Source organism: Pantherophis guttatus, chromosome 1, assembly GCF_059756535.1.
Source record: "Pantherophis guttatus breed Tessera chromosome 1, ASM5975653v1, whole genome shotgun sequence".
Taxonomy (NCBI): domain Eukaryota; kingdom Metazoa; phylum Chordata; class Lepidosauria; order Squamata; family Colubridae; genus Pantherophis; species Pantherophis guttatus.
This window is the reverse complement of record NC_142063.1, coordinates 117611903-117635775: the sequence shown is the minus strand read 5'-3', so window position 1 is coordinate 117635775 and position 23873 is coordinate 117611903. Positions and strand designations below refer to the sequence as shown.

Genomic DNA, 23873 nt, shown 5'->3' with positions numbered 1-23873 from the left:
CCTGCTCAATCCTCCAAGCTTCTTGGAGGAAAACCATCAGTATATTGGGCCTTTGTTTTATTCTGGATCCAGGTGATCAAGTGAAGCCAGATGGATTTTCCAAGCTGGTTCATGGATCCAGGAAGACCATTCCAGATTTGTCTCTGAGATAGATAAAACATTGGCAAATGGGGTGGGGGAACTGAAGGCTCACTGTCTTTCTCTGCAGTTTCCTGAGGGAAAATTATTTCTATCCCAGATAGTCCCCCTAGGCCCACCTGAAAAAAAGGAGGGACTAAGAGGTGGTCAAAATAAAAACAAAAAAAATTGGGGAGGTTGGGACAGGTGACTGGGTTCAGTTAATGTTTACCTGCTGGTTGAACAAAAGGTTGATAACCTTGAACATTTTTTCAGACTTTTTTTTGAATTTGAGGTTACAAGGAATTGTTGATGATTCATTGACAGGCTTAATCTTTTTGCTGGTAACAGAAAAGACTCGGGAAGAATTCACAGCTCTGGCAAATAAGCTTACATAATTCTCTTTTTGCTATATCCACCATTATTTTATCAGGACTCAGCAATCAGCAATGAGAGGGATGATTGCTCAATCTTAGTTTGGCAAGTCACTTTACCGTGCCTTTAAAATAATCTTTATTTCCTGTTACTCCTAGAATTGCTGCATAGAAAGGACCAAAGAAGGCATCTTCCTTTTCTTCAGATAAAACTCCCTTTCCAAAGTAAAAATGACTACCAGACTCCTTGTAGTGCATAAGACTGTTGAGTTCACTTTGAAAGGGAATTGTTTGCTGCAATCTGTATTTTTAAAGCAAGCTGGCTCAAATTATCCTACTTCACACACATTATATGAAGACCCAATTTCCTTGAAAAAGGTGGAATAACAGAGTTGAAAGGGACCTTAGAGGTCTTCTAGCCCAACCCCCTGCTCAAAGAGGAGACTATAATACTATGTCGGACAAACAACTGTTTAATCTCTTCTTAAAATCCTCCAGTAATGGAGCACCCACAACTTCTGGAGGCAAGCTCTTCCACTGGTGAAATTTCTTGGTGTTTTCAGTCAAGAAATTTCTCCTTAGTTCTGGGTTGGTTCTCTCCTTGATTTGTTTCCATCCATTGCTTCTTGTCCTGCCTTCAGGTGCTCTGGAGAATAGGTTGAAACCCCCTCCCCCCACCTTCTTCTTTATTGGAACCCCTTAGATATTGGAAGACTGCTACCATGTCACCCCCTATTCCTTCTTTTCATTAAACTAGAGATATGCAATTCGTACAACTATTCAGATGTTTTAGCCTCCAGTCCAGTCCCCTAGTTATCTTTGTTGCTCAAGAAATGACCCCAGCAAAATGGATGAACTCAATGGCAGTGACGATAATAGAAAGGCAGCCAACATTTATAATCACCTATCTGTAAAACAGTTAAACCCAGAAAAGCTACTGAAGTCATTATTAAACCAACTCGCAAGATCTAACTGAAGAGGAAGGTTTGACTCCCTTCCTGAAAGGAAGAGGGAGTGGGGCATGGCAGGGGATGATTAGGACAATCCCTGAAAGAGAACATTCCATAAAACATTTGTTTAATTGTATTTCTGAAAGTAGGAGCTCAGAAAGATAAGTTATACAGAGACATTATTACCCTGGGGATAGGGTAGCCTTAGTCAGTGGTGGGATTCAGCCAGTTCGCACCACTTCGGGAGAACCGGTTAACTTTCCGAGCAGTTTGGCAAACTGGTTGTTGGAAAAAATAATTAAGGCAGAGAACCGGTTGTTAAATTACTTGAATCCCACCACTGGCCTTAGTCTAAGATCTGGTTTGCAAAGACTGATTGTGATTTTTGATGGAGAAACAGGCATAATTTTAATGTTACAGATCAGTTTAATTTGCTCAAACAAGGGAGAAGATGGTGTTTTATAAATTAATATTTGTATGTCTGTGCACTTTGTGAAGAAATCCTTAAAGTTTAAAAAACTTTTTAAATTTAGTCATAATTTTCAGACTTACTTTTGCTTAACTCGCCTGCAGTCTTGATCAATCAACAGCAACTAAGAAGATCTTTGGTAATTGTTTTTCAGTTTATAGTATAATCTCTCATTTATTAAGGTTGGAAGTATCAGGGGGGGGAGGGAGACGAAAGAAAGGGCGAGAGACAGAGCACTTTATTTCAAAACATAACTAAAATATTAATAACACACACTATCCTAACATTCTCAGGGCAGGTTACAATCCATAAAATACACAAGATAAATAATTAAAGTGAAATATAAACAGTACTAAAAGTTTAAAACAGTAATAGTCATAATACAAAAATAAGGAGGGCCTTATTTTGGCACAGACCTCCTATTTTGATCTAGGGTATTTTCACCCATTAAGATAACATTTAAGAGATCTTGAGCAATCACTTGAGCTATCAGTCATTTTAATTGTCGTGAGGGAAGGCCATTCTGCCAGAAATTATTGGCTCAACAACTATTAGGGCCAAGAGGTGATATAAGTTGTGATAAACAATATCTGGAGGAATTTAACTGATGTACTTTCATTTCAGTTATAAAGAGGAATAGATATCCTGCAATCTATCTCTATTATTCATGTAAGTAAACACTTCTACACAGACAATTCAGGTCCCTTCCAGTTGTGTTGCCTCCAGATAAGAGCCTGAGTGGCGCAGCAGACTAATGCTACTGTTAAAAGGTAGTATTTAGCTTCCAGCTGCCTGCAATTACTGCGAGTTCAATTCTCACCAGGCTCAAGGTTGACTCAGCCTTCCATCCTTTCTAAGGTAGGTAAAATTAGGACCCAGTTTGTGGGGGCAATAAACTGACTTTGTATAAAATATACAAAAGTATGAAGGTTATTGCTTAACGCCTTGTAAGCCGCCCTTATAATATTTATTATAATATAAATATTAATTTATAAATATTATAATATAATTTAAAATAAATAAATAAATAAATAAATAAATAAATAAATAAATAAAATGGTAAAACAAGGACCCAGATTATTGGGGGCAATATGCTCCAAAACACTATGAAGTGGTATATAAGTCTTAAGCGTTGCTATATTCCTGCATTTTCTAAATGAACTGGAAGATGAAAGCAACATCTGGGTGGGGGGGATGTCAGCTGGATAAGATGACTCAGTTTCACTTCCTTCTTGTTCTATTACCAGTAAGGGCCACCCATTGTGTGGTACAAATGGATGACCTATCTATCATAACCTATTGCAACCTCACTGCTCACTCCCAGCAGCTCGATCCTAACTGGCTCAAGGTTGACTCAGCCTTCCATCCTTCTGAAGTTGGTAAAATGAGAACCCAGATTGTTGGGGGGGTGGGTCTCTAAACCGCTTAGAGAGGGCTGTAAAACACTATGAAGTAGTTTGTTGTTGTTAGTTGCAAAGTCATGTCCAACCCATCGCAACCCCATGGACAATGTTCCTCCAGGGCTTCCTGTCCTCTACCATGCTCTGGAGTCCATTTAAGCTCAGTGACTCCATCCAGCCACCCCGTTCTCTGTTGACCCCTTCTTCTTTTGCCCTCAATCTTTCCCAGCATTAGGCTCTTCTCCAGTGAGTCCTTCCTTCTCATTAGGTAGCCAAAGTATTTGAGTTTCATCTTCAGGATTGGCATTCTAAAGAGCAGTCAGGGTTGATCTCCTCATATGAAGTGGTAGATAAGTCTTAAGTGCTATTGCTATCCTCTACACATTCCCAGCCCATCATCCAAATGTGTACTGTTCCAAGATAGGATCTGAGGAATTCAAGGTGAAAAAGATGGTAATATAATAGTATAACAACAGAGTGTCACTACCCCCCTAATGCTAGCTTAAATAAATTATAAATGCAACAAGGAGGAAGCAGTAGGGAAGCAACCCCTCCCCCAGCCCTGCACACACACAGAAATATAATCTGCCAGAATTTTCCAATAAAGCTAACTCATAACTATCCCATTTTAGGCTGCTCAGTTTATTACATTGTTTACCACGTTCCTTCTTCAAACAAGGATTTACAGGAGCACCACACTGTGGTTTAGTTGGGACATGCATCTTTTGATTATCTAGTAGTTGATCTAAGCTATGGAAAGTTACCAGCCCAGACTTGCTAGTAAAAAAAACCAACATTCAATGTTTCTCTATACCCTGAATCTTAAAGATGAAAAAGCAATGAGATAAAAAAAAAATTATACAGACATATCTCTAAGAGATGAATAAGGGACAGTCTTAATGTTTTATTATTTTTCTAAATAACTCAAGACAACAAACATAACTAATAACTCCACAGTCTCCTGGTTTCTAGCTTGGTGCCTTAACCACTGGACCAGACTTCTAATGTTATCATTGTTCATGTTAGTGATTTGCATATTGTTCTAAACTCTTAACACAGTTTGGCATTGACTTAGAGAGCTGTGAACTCAGCTATTCTTGTTTGTAAATCATAGTTTTTGACTTGGTATTCAGTGTGATCCTGTTCTTGAAAGGTGCCCAACTGCTGTCATAGCCACCATGGTCAATATTTTTGAGTTTAGAAGAATACCTTGATGGAGCAAATGCAGCACAGTAGCTCTAACTACACTAGGAACTGTTGCTTTGTCTCCACTTGCTGATTTAGCAGTCAAAAGGCCGTCTACAGGGAGGGTTGATATGGAACCATCTTTTCTATGCAATAAGACCATTGGCTAATCTATCTTAACACTGACAGTTCTTCATAGTTTCCCAAAGGAGTCCTTCTGAGTCCTACCTCAGCTACAGATGAACAGCCAACTGCACATAGCTCTTTTACCCAAGGGAACAATTCTGAACGATCACTCATTGTAAAGAAGTATCAATGTTTTAATAAAAGCTACCTCTGTAAAGCATTTATTTATTTGTAGTTTATTTGCTGTCTTGTCATAGGGCTACTCAATAGTATTATTATTGGTTCAAGAGCTACTTCAAGAGGACCAAGTACAGCTTTCTAGAGGGAAGATAGAAACTTGTCCCTAAAACATTGGGTATTTCCCACAAGTCTAGTAGATTGCAAAAGACCAGCTGCTGTGGGGGAGGCCTATGCAATATCCTTATAGAATCTAACAAAAAAAAATCCACTCTTGCAGTCTTACTTCAGCTTTTTATGAGCCAGGGCTAAAGATCAAGGCAGGCTTTGTTCTCCAGAATGCAGAAAGTCAGCTAAGCGGTCATCTAACATACTGTGATGTCTATGTTCAGGTCATTTGTGAAGGAACAGGTCACATTTTTGTCAAGTGTGCTTTCCAAGCAGATACAGGAGAGAAAAAAATGTGTTTATTTTCATCTCATTCTGAATAGAAGGGATTCAACATGATGAGAAAAAAGAGGAACAAAGGGAAGGGATGAAATTTAGGAAGGTGGTTGCATCACTCCATATAGACCCAAGTCTGAATAACACAAAACTATCAATGTCTGTCTCGTAGTTAGGTTGCATGCTTTTTTTAAAAAAAAAAATCCCTTACAAGCAAGAAGAATCAAAAGTCTCAGCAGTTTAACAGTCATAGAATCATAATATATAAAAGATGAAAAGCAATTTGGGGGTCATCTGGTCAAATCCCTTGAGATTTAGAAATCCCTTTGAGATGTATCATTGCAGCATGCCCAAGATATAGACATCCACCTGCACCAAAGGAAAATCCACTCTCTGGAAACAATCTACAGTATTGCATTCTTGAATACAAGTAGTCCTTGTGTCAGGTGCCCCTCCATTCAAAACTCAAGAAAGGAAAACCCCAACTCCATGTTTGTAGAGAAAGGTATTTTTACTGAGTATGAACTGAATGCAGCAAAAGAAAAGCAAAGTCTGAGGCAATAGGTGTGAAAATTACATATTGAAAGCATCCCCAAACCCCTCCCCCGAAGGGCCCAGGTTGAATCCACATCTCCCCAAGGTGTCATGTGGGGTACTTCTTCAGGCGGCCCCATCCTTCTGGTATGCCGGGACCTTGACAGTTATCAGCTCTCTCCGCAGCTGCTAAGAAGACGGTGAGAATTTTCCTCCCTTTTCCAAGACATCTCCACCAGCTCACTTCCCCCCGCCTCCCAAATACCTACAATACCTCCCCCCTCCCATTACAATGGCAGCCGAAAGCAAGCAAGCATCATGAGGCTGACACCTTGATTTATCACCATAATTGAGCCTGGAATTATGGTTGTAAATTGTGCCAGACTACACATGACTGACACCCAATTTTACCATCATTTTACAAAGCAAGCACCATGGTCAATAAGTGAAGGCCGCAGTCATTAAATGAATTAAGGTAATTAAGCAAACCTATTGTATCCCAATAGGCTTTTTTTTTTTTTTTGCCAGAAACGAACTGAATGCCAGTTTCTGGTGAGAAACAAACTGCGGTCATGTGGGATGATGTCAGAACTTTGAATTTGGGTCATTAGCCTTGGGGAGGTCTGTCATAACTTTGAATGGTCACTAAGCGACTGGTCACAAGTCAAGGACTACCTGTAGCTCTTTTTTTTTTTTTTAATTTGATTTATATGCCGCCCTTCTCCGAAGACTCAGGGCAGCTTACAATGTGCTCAGCAATAGCCTTCCCTTATAATTAGGAAACTCTGATCTCTGATCAAAATCTGCTTCCTTGTTATTTAACTCGTTGTTGTTTGTCTTTGGGCTACAAGTTTACCTTCTTTCTATATGATAGTCCTTCAGATACTTGAAGACAGCCATCATGTCTTCCTGCTCTCTTTTCTAAGCTAAATGTATTTCTGCTTCCTACTGTTCCTCATAAATATTTCTTTCCAGGCTTTGCTTGGTCACTCACCATTGACATTGCTATTTTTTTTAAATCTCCTAAAACGCATTGGCTAGAATTGAACACAGTATCTAGGCATGACCCAATCAGTGCCCAGAATCAATGGTTTCTCCTGATCCTGATGGCTTAGTCCAGTCCACATTTTTTCAGCTTCTATACTAGAATCTCATGAGAGACTTTGTCAGACTTTTGCCAAAGTCAAAATTATTCCCTCTCCACCACTTCCCATGATGAGCTAAATTGATAATTCTAACGAAAAACAAAACAAGAGATTATTAGGTGGATTTGATATGATCTTGAAATGCCATGCTGGCTCCTGCCAAGCAATAATTTTTCTTCTCCCAAAACCCTCATAAGCCATTGCTGAATAATCTGTTCCAGAGTATTGCCCGGTATCAGTTTCAAGTTGATTGGTCTATAATTACTTTTTTTTTTTTTTTGGCTTTGTTTTGGTGCCTTTGAGTCAGTTCCTGGTGGCTGCCTGAACTTGTCCCTGCAGTTATCTTGGTAAGGTTTTTAAAGTGGTTTTCCCTTGCCTCTTTCCTATGGCTAAGAGAATGACTGGCCCCAAATTAACCATCTGGCATTGTGCCTAAGGTGGGACTAGAACTCATGGTCTCTTGCTTTCTGGTCCAATGCTCTTAAGCACGACGCTCTTTTTTCCTTTAAGTTCCAAACAAGTTGCCTTTTTCTATTCCTTTAACATTATGCTCATCTCTCACAATTAAAAAAAAAAAAATCACATAAATAAAAGGGCTCCAGGATTTCAGCTGTAACCTTCTTCAAAACACTCAGGTATAGTAACAGTAACTGAGTTGGAAGGGACCTTGGAGGTTATCTAGTCCAACCCCCTGCTCACGAAGGAGACCTATACTAGGGATTCAAACCGCCGAACTGCCGACCTTTCTGATCGACAAGCTCAGTGTCTTCGCCACTGAGCCACCTAGCCAGGTGTATAACTGGTGTGGTCCTGAAAGCTTAAACTCACTCATACTGTAGTAACCAGATGCTCCCTAATTTTACTGGCTGTTTTTTTTTTATTGTTGTTCTTTATATCTCTTGTTCTGTTTACATCCAATTAATCATAGAAGATAGAAATGAAGTTGAAACTGAGAAGCATCCCCATCTCCCTGCCACCTAATACCATCTTTCCCCAAAGCTCCCTTTTTTGCCTTCTCTCACTAATAATGTAATGCAGTTTTAAGTTGGTTTTGAACTTAATTTCTTTTCGTACTTTGATATTTCTTTCTACAAACATTTGCTACAAAATGGCGTATTTGTTTGGTGAGTTCAGCCATCTTTCATTTCTCTTATACATCCCTCTTATTTATTTTTATTTATATGCCACCTTTATTATTTTTAAAAATAAGGCAGCCAACATATCTAATACTCTCAGCTCAGTTGAGAAGCTCCGTATACATCCCCTGTGCCTAAATTACTGGGTTTTTTTTAGTTTCACATTATGAGATTGTACTTCCAGGATCTTATGTTCTTTTCTGTCGTCTCTTCAAAGCCAAGATGATGTGGTCATTTCATTTCAAGGTTCCCAAACTAGCCCTTCCCTACTGGATAGGAACAGAACTAGAAGAGTTGATCGTATTTATTTATTGTTTATTTATTTATTTATTCGATTTATATGCCGCCCTTCTCCGGAGACAAAGTTCATGGAAAAGTTTTTTAAACATTGGAAATCAGCTCACCTTTGTGGCCCTTTTATTTAAGATAATCACTGAGAAATCCTATCCATTACTAACTGGAACATGTAAGTTTAATTACATTTGTCTGACAACTAATTTCTTCCCTCTTGCCATTCTCCCCCAGTTTTCTACTTGCTGGCCTTTTTTTATGGCATCAGTATCTTCTCAAAATTCAGATATGGCTACTAGCTCCAAAATGTTCACCCAAATCATCTCAGGAAAAAGCAAACAGTTCATAAAAAGCACTTTTATTTAACACCACATATAAAAGTTTACACTTAAAATTTATCTCTGTTCTGTCCAGGGAAGGCAATGGCTTCCAGTGACTTTTCCCCTGAGTACACAAATATCTCTGCATGCCCAGAGACAAAAATATGCAAAAATTATCAGAATCCCCATTCCAATAACCAAGACAACCCAGAAAACAATTCTTCCAGCACAGGGGCATGGATTGCAGTCTAAATTCTAGACCAGTCTGGATAATGAGTTCTGCAAAATGAAGCCAAAATAGTCAGAAATTTTTACAGATTTGCAGTGAGGGTTCCCAGGCTCATGTTTCTGATCCATCACAATCCAGTTCTATGCACAATCCCGAACAATCCAATTCCTTTGTGTAACTTCCACCATAATCTCCAGCAGCTGCTATCCAACCAAAAGTGACAAGTGCAGGAATAGTCTTGAAGTAACTCTGGAATCTCTTTCAGTACAATAGAAAATATTCTGCCAGACTGGCCTGACTCTTAGTGCACAGGATAAGACCTATGCACAGTCAACTGAAGACATTTTTATACATCCAAGGATCTTTGATATGAAGAAAGAGGATGGATGCCTATTACCCAGTTGCAGTTTCCAAATGTTAAAACTTCCAATGGCAGTAAAATTTAAAATTGTTATGAGCCACGAAGACTGGAAGGTGATCCAAGAACCACCCATCTAATCCTAGAGGAACAGTAAAGTTGTAGTTGAGAGTCCTTCAATTCACTCCAGCACTTCTAGTATCGTCTTACGGAGAGCAATTGAGAACATCTCTTCCCAGGGCACACGAAGCCATTCTACCAATTCAGCCAGCAAGTCAGGACATTCTGTGCGCAAATGCCAAGTGCTTTCCACCTTTAAGACCTGCAAAAGGAAATGTGTTCAATTTAGCAGGAATAGCCTCCACACTGACCGCAGTTAACAGGTCTCCGTTGGGAGGAAAGATGTATTTCTAGATACAAGTTCCACTCTAAACTCAAATGGAGCTGAATTTCCCCAAGACTAGAGGCATAATTTGTCTCAAGCACACTAAAAGTTATGTAGAATTAGAGATAAATTAATCATGCAACAATGCTCATGTTATCTTGACAACCCTTTTTAATGGTACCCACACCCATAAATTTTTTAATATTCTAGAAGGAAACCTCACACATCTTTTTTTTTTTTTACCTCATCATAAAGTTGCAGCTTTACATCACAAGGAGAGAAACGGTAAAGTACTACACCACTGATGCTGCTGATTGGCTCACTTGCTTTCAGCAGGATGCAGTCCTTGGGCTGTTTCTCAACATAACTGCCTGAGCCAGAGGAAGGCTGGACCTGTTGCCACTGATGATCTTCTTCCACCAGGAACATATTACTACGAGTACTCAGCAAAGTCACAGGAAATGCAGAAGATCCTGGAAAAAAGAGATGCTTGGGTCACTTATAAAAGTCCAAAGTACAAGATTGTGCTATATTCTTGTTACCATTGAAAAAACAATGGAAGGAACACACACACAAATAAACACACACACACACACACACACACACACTACAGTCTTCATACCTTGGATGAGGTATGTCAGTAAGTAGAAGAATGGTCTGGTTGAACCACTCACAGCTTCTCTTGCAAGATCTTTATCAATCAATGGCCTACGGCACAGGCACAAGTAATTAGCAATACATCTAGTATCATCATCTTCACTTACCATCCCTTGCCTTGATTTGCCTCTTGTAGAAACTGAACCTCCTCCCACTACATCTCCCAGGCATGCTACATCAACTCTAAGTGTACCTACTTACACAGTATAAAAGCAACAAGCTTCTTACCATAATGAATGCTGTGAGTTCATTTCTACCATAGTGACGTCTGGGATTTTACTCTTGCTTTTTGTTGGCAGTTCTTCTATGAGGTCTGCATGAAGACATTAAAAGAAGCATTGATAACATAAGGTGAATCTTCCAGCAAAAAGGTATCAGGACTAGACTGCTGCCTCTGAATTTTAACAGTCTATAGATGTCTACTGATACCAACACGTAGCAATACAGATTGTCCTCAGTTTAGGACAATTGGGACTGGATTCATGATCACTGAGAAAAGCATTAGTTAAATGAGACACTCACATGACTGCTTTGCTCAACTACTGCAGTCCTAGCACTCCCAGTTGCAGCTGTTAAATGATCTCCTGAGTCATTAATCAGATGGGAGTGAAAGAACTGACTGCCAAGTTCAGCTCCCCTTTGTATGCAGAAGAGGACTGCTCTAGCAGATTAAAGGAACAGAGGTCACATCTTCAGTATCTGAACTCTGTTTCTCCACTCCACGAAAGGAGCTTGATTCTCCTCCATGCACAGAAGAGAACTGCTCTGGCAGACTGCAAGAATAGAGTTTGGATCTTCAGGATCTGAGCTCTGTTTCTGCACCCTGGTCTAGTTCAACTCTCCTTGGTAGGAAGCTCTTTCAGCCAGCCCTGATGAGAGGGAGTCCTTTCAGCAGACAGCACAGCTTGCAACCTTCCCTGCTGGCTTCCCCACTGATTTTCTGGGGAAGCTTGCAGATAACAATCACATGATCCACAGGTGTTTGGCAATCGGTTGTAAGTGCTGTAAAGCACCCTTTCCAAGGCCACTGTAACTTTGAATGGCTCTTAAACAACTGGGTGTAAATTGAGTATCATACAAGCTATCTTCAGACTGAAACTTTTGGCTGACAACCAGACAAAAAACTTAGATCGTGAATATAGCCCAATATCTTTTCTTACATGTCAAACATTGGAGAAATCTTCTGCAGTGGCTCTGGTTGCGAAGCAGCAGTGTATAGGAGACAGAGGGATTCCCAAACTCCACATGCAAGCTTTGATGACATAACCCCACCTCTAAGCAAGAGATGTCAGACAGGAAGTGACAGTCTCCCTTCTTCAGCCAATCTGATGGTTGTCCCCTGGCAGATGAACCAAATAGCATGTCACCATATAGCAAGGTATGTCTACTCTACCAGGAAAAAAAATAGAAGATGCTTATTCAGCAAATGATAGCAGTGAGAAAGATTAACTGCATTTTTATCAGCTTGGGAGAACATATGCTTCTGCAACAAACCACTATATAAACGAACTTGTTCTCCCATCCAAGATATGTTAAGTGGTGATCAAACTCATAATTTTATTAGTATGGAGTTTCCTCCTCAAAAAGGCTCGACTGGCATATATAACATTAAATCTTCAATGCTATTTTTTTTTTGACAGGCTTTTTGCTATACTTAAACATTAAGGTGTTAGGTTTACTGCACTGGAATTTTATCTTGTTTTGAAGACTGCTCTGGTTGTTCTTAAGAATGGAATATAAACTAAAAGGGAGAGGAGAGACAGCTCAGTGATATGGTAACTGTTTTCTATGAATAAAAATCCTAGTTCAGCTGCTAGCATCTCCTGTTGAAAGATCTCAGAAACAAAGAGGTGGAAAGTTCTCTTCCCCATGATTACAGTGTCCGATTCCGTATAACACAGATACAGACAGACTTGATTAGTTTAAGACTGGTAGCTATAGAATTGTCAACTACCTTCAAGACAAACTTCTAAGCATACAGATATAGCCTTAAAACAGCATTACTCACCTTATCTCTCCAGTTATCTCCAACACATGAAGTCGAACATCTGAAGCCACCAAGAGGGCCAGGAACTCCCCAGGCTGTCCATTTTTCACGACCGCTACCTAGAAGCAGCATGCTAAAATAATTATGCCACAATAATTCCAGGTATGCTCTCAATAGCAGCTTTATGGAGAATTGCTTTTCATACCTTGAGAAAACATTTGAACTCTTCTGCCTTCTCAAAGACTTCCATGTCTAAATAAAGTTTTAGCCTATGGTCCACAGAGAATAAGTCTCGCATGCCTAGCATACTGTTGGTAGCTAAAAAGGAAAACGTTAAGAATTAATAAATTGGTTTCAATGAGTTGAGTGATCAATAGTATCATTTAAGCTGCCTTAAGGCTTTTATGCAACTTCAGAAGCAGAATTTTCCAAGCGGCCACACTGAATTGTGGTCACTTGGAAAATGGCAGCTGCTTTCAGAATCACATCGCACAGCCACATGACAAAACAATCCATTCTGCTTCTCTAACGCTCAGACCGCCTTAGGAAAGCAAAACAGGTTGCTTTGTTGTGCGGTGCAATTTGGGAAATGGCCACCATTTTCCACACACAAGACAGATGAATTTGGTTTATGTGACAAATTCACTTTTCGTTCACACTTTTTTAAAATATAGACTCTTTTTAAAAGTATGAAAATTGCTCCCAGGATGCTTTGGGGCCATAGATAGCCTACCTAGCATTGTTAAGTGACTCCAACCAATACACTGAAATACATACATACGTACATACATACATACATACATACATACCCAACCATCATTTTCGTTTGTAGCAATCTGAGAATGATGCAGACATTCACTCAGACGATAATGTTTAAACAAAATCACATATATGCCCGTGGGTGGAAATAGGCAGAAAATGTTGGTTTTTCAGAGTTCTAAGGGGCTGCAAGCACGCCTAATTTTCTTTTTTACTGTTTTAACTGCTTTTATCACTACCAATTTCTATACTATTATTATTAAAACTTTAGCAATGCTTTATACCCTATACCGAACAAACCTATTGGGTGCATTCTAAATACAGTAACAACTGAAAATCATTAAAGGCTTTTAAAATAATAGCATACAGTGCCTTAACTACCAGCAGGTGGTGCTCTTGTTTTACTGCTGATGCAAAATAACCATGTATTCACAAAGGAATAAAATGTTGAGGTTGCTGGGAGGGAATGTGGATTAAACTGGATCTGAGTAGAGGATCTTGCTATGGTTTCCCATGGCCATCACTTTCCCATGATTCCACATACTTATACTACACCAAGGCCCATATTAGATGTTAGAAGGTAGCTTACTCACGGGGACTAAGGTTCCACTGCTCTTCATGCTCTGAGCTCAGGGACAGCTGGGAAGGGGTGTGACCACAGGAAGGACCATAATGGTAGCTTCCCATCAAGCTTCCTCCATTGGTATCTGTGTGGCTGAGGGAGGAATATCGACCCTTGGAGCTCAAATCCCTCCTGGAAGGTTCCACTCCTTCAGAACTGCGAGAACTGGAATGGGCTGCACTGCCATGATCATTACTAAGTTCTTGAATCTGGGTGCTGGAACTGGTTCCTGTTTCAGAATGATTGTCATCGCCAATGTAAAATTTTCCGGACTCCGCCTCTTGCTGGCTTTCATTGAAGCAATCCTGAGAAAACACTAGAGCATTCGAAGGCCTCTCACATGGTATGATTACCACATGATCACTAGAGCAACCAGGGCAGATAATGGTCTCACTGGAAGCAGCAATATCTGAAGAGACAGGAAAACCATTCCTTTGCATCACATACTTAGTCCAATAAATCAAATACCAGGTTCTTTCCCAAATCCTCATTCCCCAACCAATCTCAAGAACCAGCCACCCAGCACATTCTGCACTCTGTTCTTTAATCTCCAGCTAATTATCTCAAGTGTTTTATAGAGTTTTAACTTTAGCTTTTTACATACAATCCTGAACAAACAACATTTTTCTCAGTAATCAAATAGAATGTCAGAGTATTTTCCTTCTAAAAGAAATCCATTGCAATATTGCTGCAAATGAATATACCAAATAATGAAATATTTTACCCTTTGAGGGATAATAAACATAAAACCAAACAAAAATCATATTCTTATATTTTGCTACATTTATTCACTTATTTTGCTAGGAGCTCAAGGTAACTTACTTTGGATCCATCCTTCCTTCCTTCCTTCCTTCCTTCCTTCCTTCCTTCCTTCCTTCCTTCCTTCCTTCCTTCCTTCCTTCCTTCCTTCCCTCCCTCCCTCCCTCCCTCCCTCCCTCCCTCCCTCCCAGTAAATTGATTTAGAATCACTGGCTCAGAGTCATACAGTGTAATTAAGGTAGCTGGGAGCAGACCTGGGACCTGAGCTTGGTCATTCCATTCTTGATCCAACACCTCATATGTTGAAATTCCACTGTGACATATTCATAACAGAATACAGAAATAGGGCACTAAAAAGCTAAAATGTGGCCTAATATAGGATAACTCAAAAGTTCCAGTTCTGTGGGGGATCTAAAAAATATGCTAACAAACAAATGTTAAAGAGAAACCAGTCCAACTAATTTCAGATCAAAATTAAGACTTGTACATGACTCTTGTTATATGTCTGGTCGCTTGTCTCACAATACAGTTTATATTAAAAGATTAACTTTGATTGTAAATAAATGAAAAGTTGGCATACTGCACAGCAAAGCACCAGCTTCATTTTATTTCCAAGAATTAATCAGGTCAAATGGTCCTCATATGCTTTCTTGGAAAATAATGATTGGTAGCAACAACTCTATTGTTTGTTTACAGTATGTCTATTTCCCTAGATCTTTGTATACAGAAGACTAATTATTTTCTAATATTTAATTTGTAATATGTAAAGTGAAAGCAGAACATGACTCTCGAGCATACCATTAGAGTCAATTAATAAACAAATGAATTACTGAAGAAATCAATTCAGGGTTTTCATTAGAGACACAAATGACCAGATTTAAATTACCCGACTTCAGACACTTTATGAGAAGACCTAGCTCTCTGGAAAAGACACTAATGCTAGGAAAAGTGGAGGGAAAGAGAAGAAGAAGACAAGCAGCAGCACAGTAGATAGACTCTGTTACGGTGGCCATAGGTCTATGTAGCACTGGAAAATCCAAAATACCAAGTAACAGACAGATCACCATGGAGAAAATCTATGTGATTGCTAAGGGCCAACAATGACTTGATGACACAATCGATTTCCCCAGAAAAGATAAGCAGAGATATGGGTGATATAATATTTTGTTTCATAATCCACAACACATGCTCAAAATTCTAAGGGAGCTCTCTGGGCTTAAACGGTTGATGACTGTTGCCATCAGTCATGGACCCCTCACTCCATTATTCCAACAGCACAGAGAAGAAGTAAGATAAAAAGATATTAGCTTAGACTATACACCATACCTTGTTCAGACAAAGCTGTACCCTCTTTTGTAGAGACCTGTTTTTGTAGCTGAAGTATCTGGAACCCAAGGAATTCTTGTTTGCATTTTAGACATTGGAGCTTTGGACCTTCTGCCAATCTTCTGTTCTTCCTATTTTTCTCCAGAGTTGGTGCCAGCACTCTGAGTAGATCCTAGAAAGAGCAGTAAGACTTGAATAAGTTCGAGAAAATAAGTATTGTATTTCATATATGATAACATTTTATAACCGCCCTGAATAAAGAATGCCTACTTTTGGGAGAGAGGAAACAAGTATAATACTGTATTAATTGCAAAATAAATTATAGACAGAAAAATGCCTTGTTTACAGAATTGCTCCAATAAAGTGTGAATGGTCATAATTGCTATGTATGGCTTTAAAAGAATTATATAGAGATATTCAGAAAAAAGAGATGTTCATCAGTCATGACATCACAGGACCAATATGTAGCACTTTATGCACAAGGTAGGAAGATGGGGAGCTAGCTATTAAGAGGACACTTTCGTCTTCATTTCCTGTTGTGGACCTCCCATTTGCCGACTCAGAAGAGTTAGTGGATTGAAGCAATTACACTTCTCCAAAATTCATTAAGATTCAAACTGCCTCCCCCCCCTCCAAAAAAAGGAAGACAACTTTCCATTTTAGAATGTTTTTGTATTCACCTGCATACGTAATTCAGGATCATCATCCAATACTACATAGCAACGTTTCTGACGCTCCTTGCTGATATAGTCGAAATAAAGGGTAAGAACAGGAAACTCACGTTCCAGGTCCTAGATTCCAAAAAGAAATAATTTTCCCATCAGAAGAAAATACGAACTCCATATTTTTTTTAGAAAAAAACTTCACTAAATATCACTATGGATGTAAGCTACACAAAGTTCAAGGAGCAGTAAAAGATCAGTGACACAGCTGCTCACTTTTCCTATGCGCTTGACTGCCACCCAATATCTTATCTGTGGCTGTTATAAATTAAGAGATTCATGAACTTATACTGTACATTTTGCTTCTACCTGCATTAATAATGAGTAGCAACTTTACCTCTGCAAGATGAAAAAAAAATTCACAAAATGATTATTTTTGTTCCCAGTTTCCAAGTAGTACTTAGATACTGCCTTTCTGTGATTTAAACACAGTTCATTGTGCCTCAAAGATTGTCCACTTTAAGTAACAGACAATGCAGCCACCTTATACACAAAGGTATCATCCAAACAACTTAAAAGAAACTATCATGGAGACCTCACTGAGATCCTACTACAATGCTGCTTATGGATAGTAATAACACTTAGACTTATATATATCACAGTGCTTTACAGCCCTCTCTAAGCAGTTTACCAAGACAGCGTATTTCCCCCAACAATCTGGGTCCTCGTTTTACCGACCTTGGAAGGCTGAGTCAACCTTGAACCAGTGAGAATTGAACCACTGGCAGTCAGCAGAATTAGCCTGCAATACTGCATCCTAACACTGCGCCACCACAGACGATGTTAGTTCTGGGCGCACTAAGCTGGACTTGGCAGATTGCTCCAGCAAAGCAAAATAATTGAACCATATGCATTCTAATTCTAATCATATTCACAATTAATATTCAGGCAATAGAGCAGATCTAACCTATTGCAAATCCAAACCCACTCATTTTATGGATGATAAATTGCCAGGGATTAAAAATGTAGCAAGAAGCAGCACTAAATAGAAAGTGGGAAACCATTCTCTACAGTTTCCAAATTTCTATAGCCACATATGCAGGAACTGCCAGATTTAGCTGTGAATTTTCTAGTTCTAGTTTTTAATTTCCTAATTCTAATGCAATCAATGGAAGTGGGGGAATTAAGTTTTTGAAGCTTTCCTTCAAGGAGATAGCTTTCTTTCCAAAAGGAAAATATTTTGATTCAGCCCTGCAGTGTATAGGTTACAATGCAAGAATGAGAGATAAAACAAGACAGCAAATATATACCCTCAGCTGAGTACCACTGACTGTTCTAGAAAGTGTCTAGATTCTCAAATCACTTGAAGCCAAAACTAACTAAACAACAAAACTTGATTCATACAAAGTAAAAGATATAAGCCTTAATTTACCAAGCACTATGGCCAGATACACACAACTTGTTGTGCCAAAATCAAACCAAACATAGTACAGCTTAGTTTAGCACGTAAACCAGATCTGCAGGTATCCCCAGAATTAAGAATGCATATACCAGTGATGGCTAACCTTTTTACTGTCGCGTGCCAAAAGCGGGGGGAGCGTGGGGGGGTTGCGGGCACGTGTGCCCACATCCATAATTCAATGCACCCCGTGCATACACACGCAACCTCCCCCCTGCACTCCCCCGGCTTTTGGCATGTGATGTTACGGTGGGCCCGATAGGCTCATTTTTCAATTTCCCAGGCTCCAGAGGCTTTCTTGGAGCCTGGGGAGGGCAAATATGGCCTTCCCCACCCCCCTCCACCCCTCGGAGGCCCTCCAGAGACAGGAAATGGCCCATTTCCCAACTTCCAGTGGGACCGGAAGGACCGAAAATCAGCTGGCTGACATGCGCATGCACTCTGGAGCTGAGCTATGGCAACACTTGCATGCCCACTGATATGGCTCCACGTGCCACCTGTAGCACCCGTGCCATAGGTTCGCCATCACGGGCATATACAGATCCAGTTAACCATTGAGCAATGACAAACTGGTCTACAGGATAGTCTGCTTATTATAAATCGTGCATGGAAACTGCTGAAATCACCTTTCTTCTCCAGTGCATTTCCGATGTCTCTGCTTTCTGAAGACTTTGTAGTTCCAGGCTGTGTAAAACCTTGGCTGCTTTCAGCTCCACTTCCATAACATGTTGGGCAGTGACTCGCAGGAAGATCCAGTCTGGCTCTGGGTCGCCATCACCTTCTATCTGGCTTACTAGCACAGGCTGGCAAAGATCCACTGCCGAGATAAATACAATTATTAGTTTCCTCTGTTTCCTATTCAGTTTTAGCAGATCAGAACATCTGAAATCCCAGATATTTAAAGACTAACCACAGAAACCACAGGGTTTCAAAAACCATGGAAAATGAGACAGCTTTGAAATTTAACAATGATAAAGGATATAAGCAAAGATACTTTTGTGGCAAAAATTCACAATAAGATTTTGCTTGGGCTACAATGCTTGGGGTATCAGCCATCTAGTTGGAAATTGCCATGTCAGAAGGCATGGTAGACTCTCCAAACTAATTTCTTAACATAGCCTCATTTATATAACTGAACAAGAGAATGCTTTATAAACAACAAAGGAGAAATGTAGCTTCATTCATTCTGTAAGAAATATCTCAAACACAAATAAGGTCAAACAATTTGAGAACTCCTTTATCAAAAGTGAGATTGTAGACTCTATCAAAGTACAATGTTTAACTGGCATTACGTTTTGCAATTCTCAATAAGTATTATTTGCTCACCGGATTTGACATCCCATGTTCACTGGCTGTGCGAATTATTTTTAGTTTGTTTGGCATCACTGGAGATGTTGCCAACACAGATGAGGGAAGCAATAAAAGCTCACTTGAAGAACATTCTATTAATAACAGTGGCAGATTCCAGAAATTGAGAGGAACATATCTACACTCCCTTCCTTGTGAAGGAGCAAAGAACAGAAACCCTCACCTGGTCACAAATTACCTCCATGATGGTTGTCCAGTACTATTTACTTCAATGGGATTGAAACATACTAGGCTTCATTAGGGTAAATGTGTTTTGTGTCAAATGTTGGATAGTTGAAATTTTTTCTCTAGCAATCTCAATATTAAATTTTAGATATCCTTATTTTACAAATTAGTTCCTGAATTTTGCATGAAATGACTACATACACTATTCTGGTAAATTGCTACAAATTCCCAGGCTGAACTGTTTTTACTCTAAGGGTTGCAGAACTAATTTCTCCAGAAGGATGTCCATAATAAGAACAAGGATATTTTTAATAGAGGGCTGCTCCCATCTCAGATTCCCTGATAGAAGAATTTTTTTAAAAAAACAAGAATTGGAGAAAATACCTACTGTATATGTTTTTACAATTCAGAATGACTACAGACAAAGATGCTAAGAAGCCTGAAAGCCTCTGAAGATTAATTTTGGTTAGGGCTGCATGCCTGCTTAACTTCAATGCTGAATTTTAATTGCATTACTGAAGTCTCTCTTCTCTTCCCTTCCCTATTCAGTGTCTCTTAATCTACCGCCATTAAATTTTGCTCCCACTACCTCTTTCCTTCCCAGTGAAGCAATTTCTTCTCTTCATCTATCACCAGCAGCAGAATATGTGTTACCTGTATGGTTTTGTGTGGTGTGTATGTAAGAGAGAACGGCTGATACGTGCAGATAGGAATCAAACAATTTTATTTATAGGAAAATGATTCAACAGCTATTAAGTAATCAGTATCTATTTGATGTCTTTGTGCTGCTCCTTTCTATTGTATACACACCGATACATGCTTTTCAAGATTTTTAGAAATAACAGCATTATTTCCATTTTGGTTCATGGTTTCTACTTCAAAACTTTTCCTTTCATTTTAAAATAAGAATTATTTAGAAGCAGCCAGTTCTGATGATACAGTACCTAAAATCAAAGTTTAATTTCTTTCCCAATAGGGCCCAAATATATTAGGCTGCTGTAAGTGCTAGAAACATCAGTAGATTCCTAGTTAGAATCAAGAAGTTTCCAAGACTTCCATGTTATCAAGTAATAATATTCACAGTGAGGCAGTTGAACCAACATATTTAGTTTCCATTCCAAATTATTATTGGTTAAGAAAAAAACACATCCCTATTTATATGCTTTGAAATCAGGAAATCTATAATCACCAGTTTCATATGAAAGCAGAAATGCTAAGGTATTTGTTCTTTCTATGAAAATTAGTCATTGAGGTTTGGAAAAATATTTAAGAGGAATAATATATGCATTGCTTTCAAAATATTTTTTAGTCTAGAAGTCATATTTTGTTTCACTGCGTTTACCCTTCCTTATAAACTCAGGATTTTATAATTTATTTAAATGAATGGGAATACATTCAGTTAAAATTATTTTAAGCTGTGCTCCTTGTTTTATCCTGAATTTTTAACAAACTCTGAAACTTTAGAACGCAGTTAATTTTTATCTGCATTAAAAAAACTTTTTACAAAAGCTAAAATTTTAGATCTAAAAACTAAGACAGTGGCTATATGTGGATAATATACAAATAAACGGGAATACAGAACTGAAATATCATACAAATCAACGGCTTGTGTGTTAAGAAATGTTTGAATGTTTCTTATTGTTTAAAAACTTATTTAGTCCCATTAAAAAAACATTTTCTGACATATTGGACTCCTCAGCAGTTGGTTAAAAAAGGATGGCTGTCATCTATTTATGTGGAAAGTATAATTAGTTTTGTGGAACATTATTATTATTTATTAAATTTATTGGCAGCCCATCTTACCCTCAGGGTAACTCTGGGCATTTTATAATATTACTATATTTGCCTTTGGCATATCCATTAGATATAATCTATAAGGATTAATTAATAATTAATTAAAGGTTAATACTACAGGGGACCAGGTAAATTTGGTTCAATTAAATATATCAGCTCTCAGCCTTTCAGATGACTTTGTACTGGCACAGAGGCAAAGTCAGAAATATGATTTCCATAGTCTAGATTCTATTCACTGTTTTGTTTCTAAATTCCATAATTTTTGTGATAATAGTTGAAATGAAATTCAGTGGTCTTGTTTGCAATTGTTATTATGTGTAACATGTATTTGTATTGGTTTAAAAATTAAATGCTTTTAAAACATTTCTCACATACTCATAATACAAACACATACTCATGTGAATATGCATATTCATACTAATGTAAGTATGTTGTGTGCAGAGACATATATATGGGGGTGAGAAAATCCCCATGTGGAAATTTAAACACCTGAAGAGTCTTCACTTACCCACAGAAATGGATAGTGGCCCAGGAGCAGCACTATTTACCTTCCAGTATTTCTTCCTGATCTTTATCTTCTTTAGCTATTGATCTATCCTTTTCTGCTGTTGCTTTGGGATTTTCCACTGCAATTTCAGAATCAGGCAGTTCCGGGTCTTTTCCTTCTGCAGCATCAGGAAGTTTCTGCTCCTGCATGGTGCTCTTCTTCTGCTCAGATGTCCCACCTGAGCTGTCTAGAGAGTCTCCTGTGGGGCTGCTAGAGTGGACAGTAGACTTTGTAGGTCCATCTGCTTCTAGGTGTCGCCTATATTGGAGCCAATTTGCCCCAAAACGATCCCGAACATTGTCCATGCGTTCCATCTCTGCCTGATGTTGCTGAAATATATCTGTGAGAAGATAAATCCAACCACTCCAAAATTTGAAAACAGTTTCAGTGCAGTCTATCTTATATAAGAGGTCCATAGTGATTTAAATCTCACCTTCCGAGAGAGGTTGAGTTCTGTACTCATGTTCCGTGTCACTGGGCTCAGAAATACTGGCCCTGCGAACTTTAATTCTTCCCTGTAACAAAACCAAGTTATAAATAATGACTAGAATTGACCCTCTCATGCTCTTTACTTAAATATTAAGTTATATTAACATCACCATATTTATGTCACACCTCTGAAAAGAAAGAAAGCTTTTTAGAAAGCATTTGGGATTCCCATCTGCTGTATGGCTTTCAGCTCAGTCACACTTTTAATGACTGGCTTCGCAACATTTCCACAACTCCAACAATTAAGGATATTTTCATAATGTTGTGTAAGTTATTACATTAATGTTAGGGGTTAACTCTTACAGCCACTAAACACACCATAACAAAAGCTCCTAGTGGAGAACAAAGGCTTCTTCTATCTTCTTCCTCACCACAACCAATTCTGCCAATTCCAAACCCTGAGTATGTAAAATGGAAGAACCACCTTCGTTCTCTTCCGAGATGATGGAATGGCAGATGTGTTTTCTTTAGGTGACTGGCTATCACTTTGGTCTGCAGCATAGGAACTTTCCAGAGCATTCTGGTTTATCATAATTCTCTCTGAGCCTGAAGGGCAGAGTGGTTGAGCAATGGCACGATTCAGGTTTGAGTGGTGCTGGTGGGAGAAAAAACAAACCACAATAGTCTATAAATGGGTAAGAAGATCTTTTCCGAGGCTATGTCTCCTTTTTTTTTATTACTAATATTACTTTAGGGCAAAATGCCACATTAGCAATTCTGAGGAACTGCTTTGTATTAACACTAAAGTGAGAATCATCAGACAAAAGGAAATGAAATAGAGTTTGTTTGAATGAACAAAAGTATTATTGGTCTCTGCACATTCTACCATACAGTAAAGAAAACACATAATGAAATTACTTCAGATGAAAGGAGCTTTTGGATCGAAATTTTCATTGTAATACAACTCTGGAAAATAAACATTTATGTATGTCTCCCTACCTGTAAACTGGAGACAGACAAGGGTTCTTCATCAAGGAGGAACTGGTATTAAAAAAAAAAATATGTATCAGTAAAACATTTACACATTCATTTCCTTGTCAAAATAAAACCTATCAGAATTTGTATTCTACTTTCCACTTGAAGAATGGTTAAAAAATAGGAAATAAGACAGCAATGAAAAATATTTTCTAACACTAATATGTTGAAACTGTATGGTAATCACAGAAAAATAAAACATAGGAACAGAAGTAACATCTTACATTTTTTTGTCCTCTACATAATGCCATATAAATCCTATTTTTTTCAGGAAGCTCACCAACTCCTGAATATGCAAAGCAGAATTGGTGCTAACTCTGTTTTGAGAAGTTACAGTTAACTTAAGTACAAATTAAGCATGAGGGGCAAACTTGTAGCTCTAAACTGGAGTATAATATTTTCTTTCCTGGGAGATTGCATTTATATTTTTGGTCTTCAAAGACCAAAGGAATTACATGTGGTCCTCATTTTCCAACCACTCATTCAGTGACCATTTAAAGTTATGGCAGTACTGAACGAGGAGGTCCTTGTAATTGTGGCCTTCGTATCCCCGCAGTCACAGGATTGCGATTTGGGCACTTAGCAGTCAGCTTGCAATTATTGTGCTGAAGCATCCCACAGTCCTGTGATCACCATTTGGGACCTTCACTGCCTGCTTCTGATA

At 38.7% G+C, this 23873-nt stretch overlaps 1 protein-coding gene across 4 annotated transcripts in view; it reads right to left on the bottom strand.

The window, feature by feature from the left end:
• Positions 1–8690: 8690 nt before the first annotated feature.
• STK11IP (serine/threonine kinase 11 interacting protein) overlaps positions 8691–23873 on the bottom strand; it is a 31343-nt gene continuing 16160 nt past the window's right edge. For 3 of the 4 annotated variants that reach the window (XM_087881612.1, XM_034433807.2, XM_087881613.1), the window contains 15 exons: positions 23174–23215; positions 22659–22829; positions 22179–22260; positions 21747–22085; positions 18498–18688; positions 16431–16541; positions 15751–15922; positions 13637–14074; positions 12490–12602; positions 12306–12403; positions 11458–11636; positions 10526–10610; positions 10263–10348; positions 9884–10113; positions 8691–9577 (listed from right to left, as the gene is read on the bottom strand). In XM_087881612.1, coding sequence (XP_087737738.1) covers positions 9437–9577; positions 9884–10113; positions 10263–10348; positions 10526–10610; positions 11458–11636; positions 12306–12403; positions 12490–12602; positions 13637–14074; positions 15751–15922; positions 16431–16541; positions 18498–18688; positions 21747–22085; positions 22179–22260; positions 22659–22829; positions 23174–23215 — 2478 coding nt within the window. In that variant the 3' untranslated portion in view covers positions 8691–9436. Of the gene's footprint in view, positions 9578–9883; positions 10114–10262; positions 10349–10525; positions 10611–11457; positions 11687–12305; positions 12404–12489; positions 12603–13636; positions 14075–15750; positions 15923–16430; positions 16542–18497; positions 18689–21746; positions 22086–22178; positions 22261–22658; positions 22830–23173; positions 23216–23873 lie in introns of all 4 variants that reach the window. The other variant, XR_015731090.1, reaches the window with a different exon arrangement.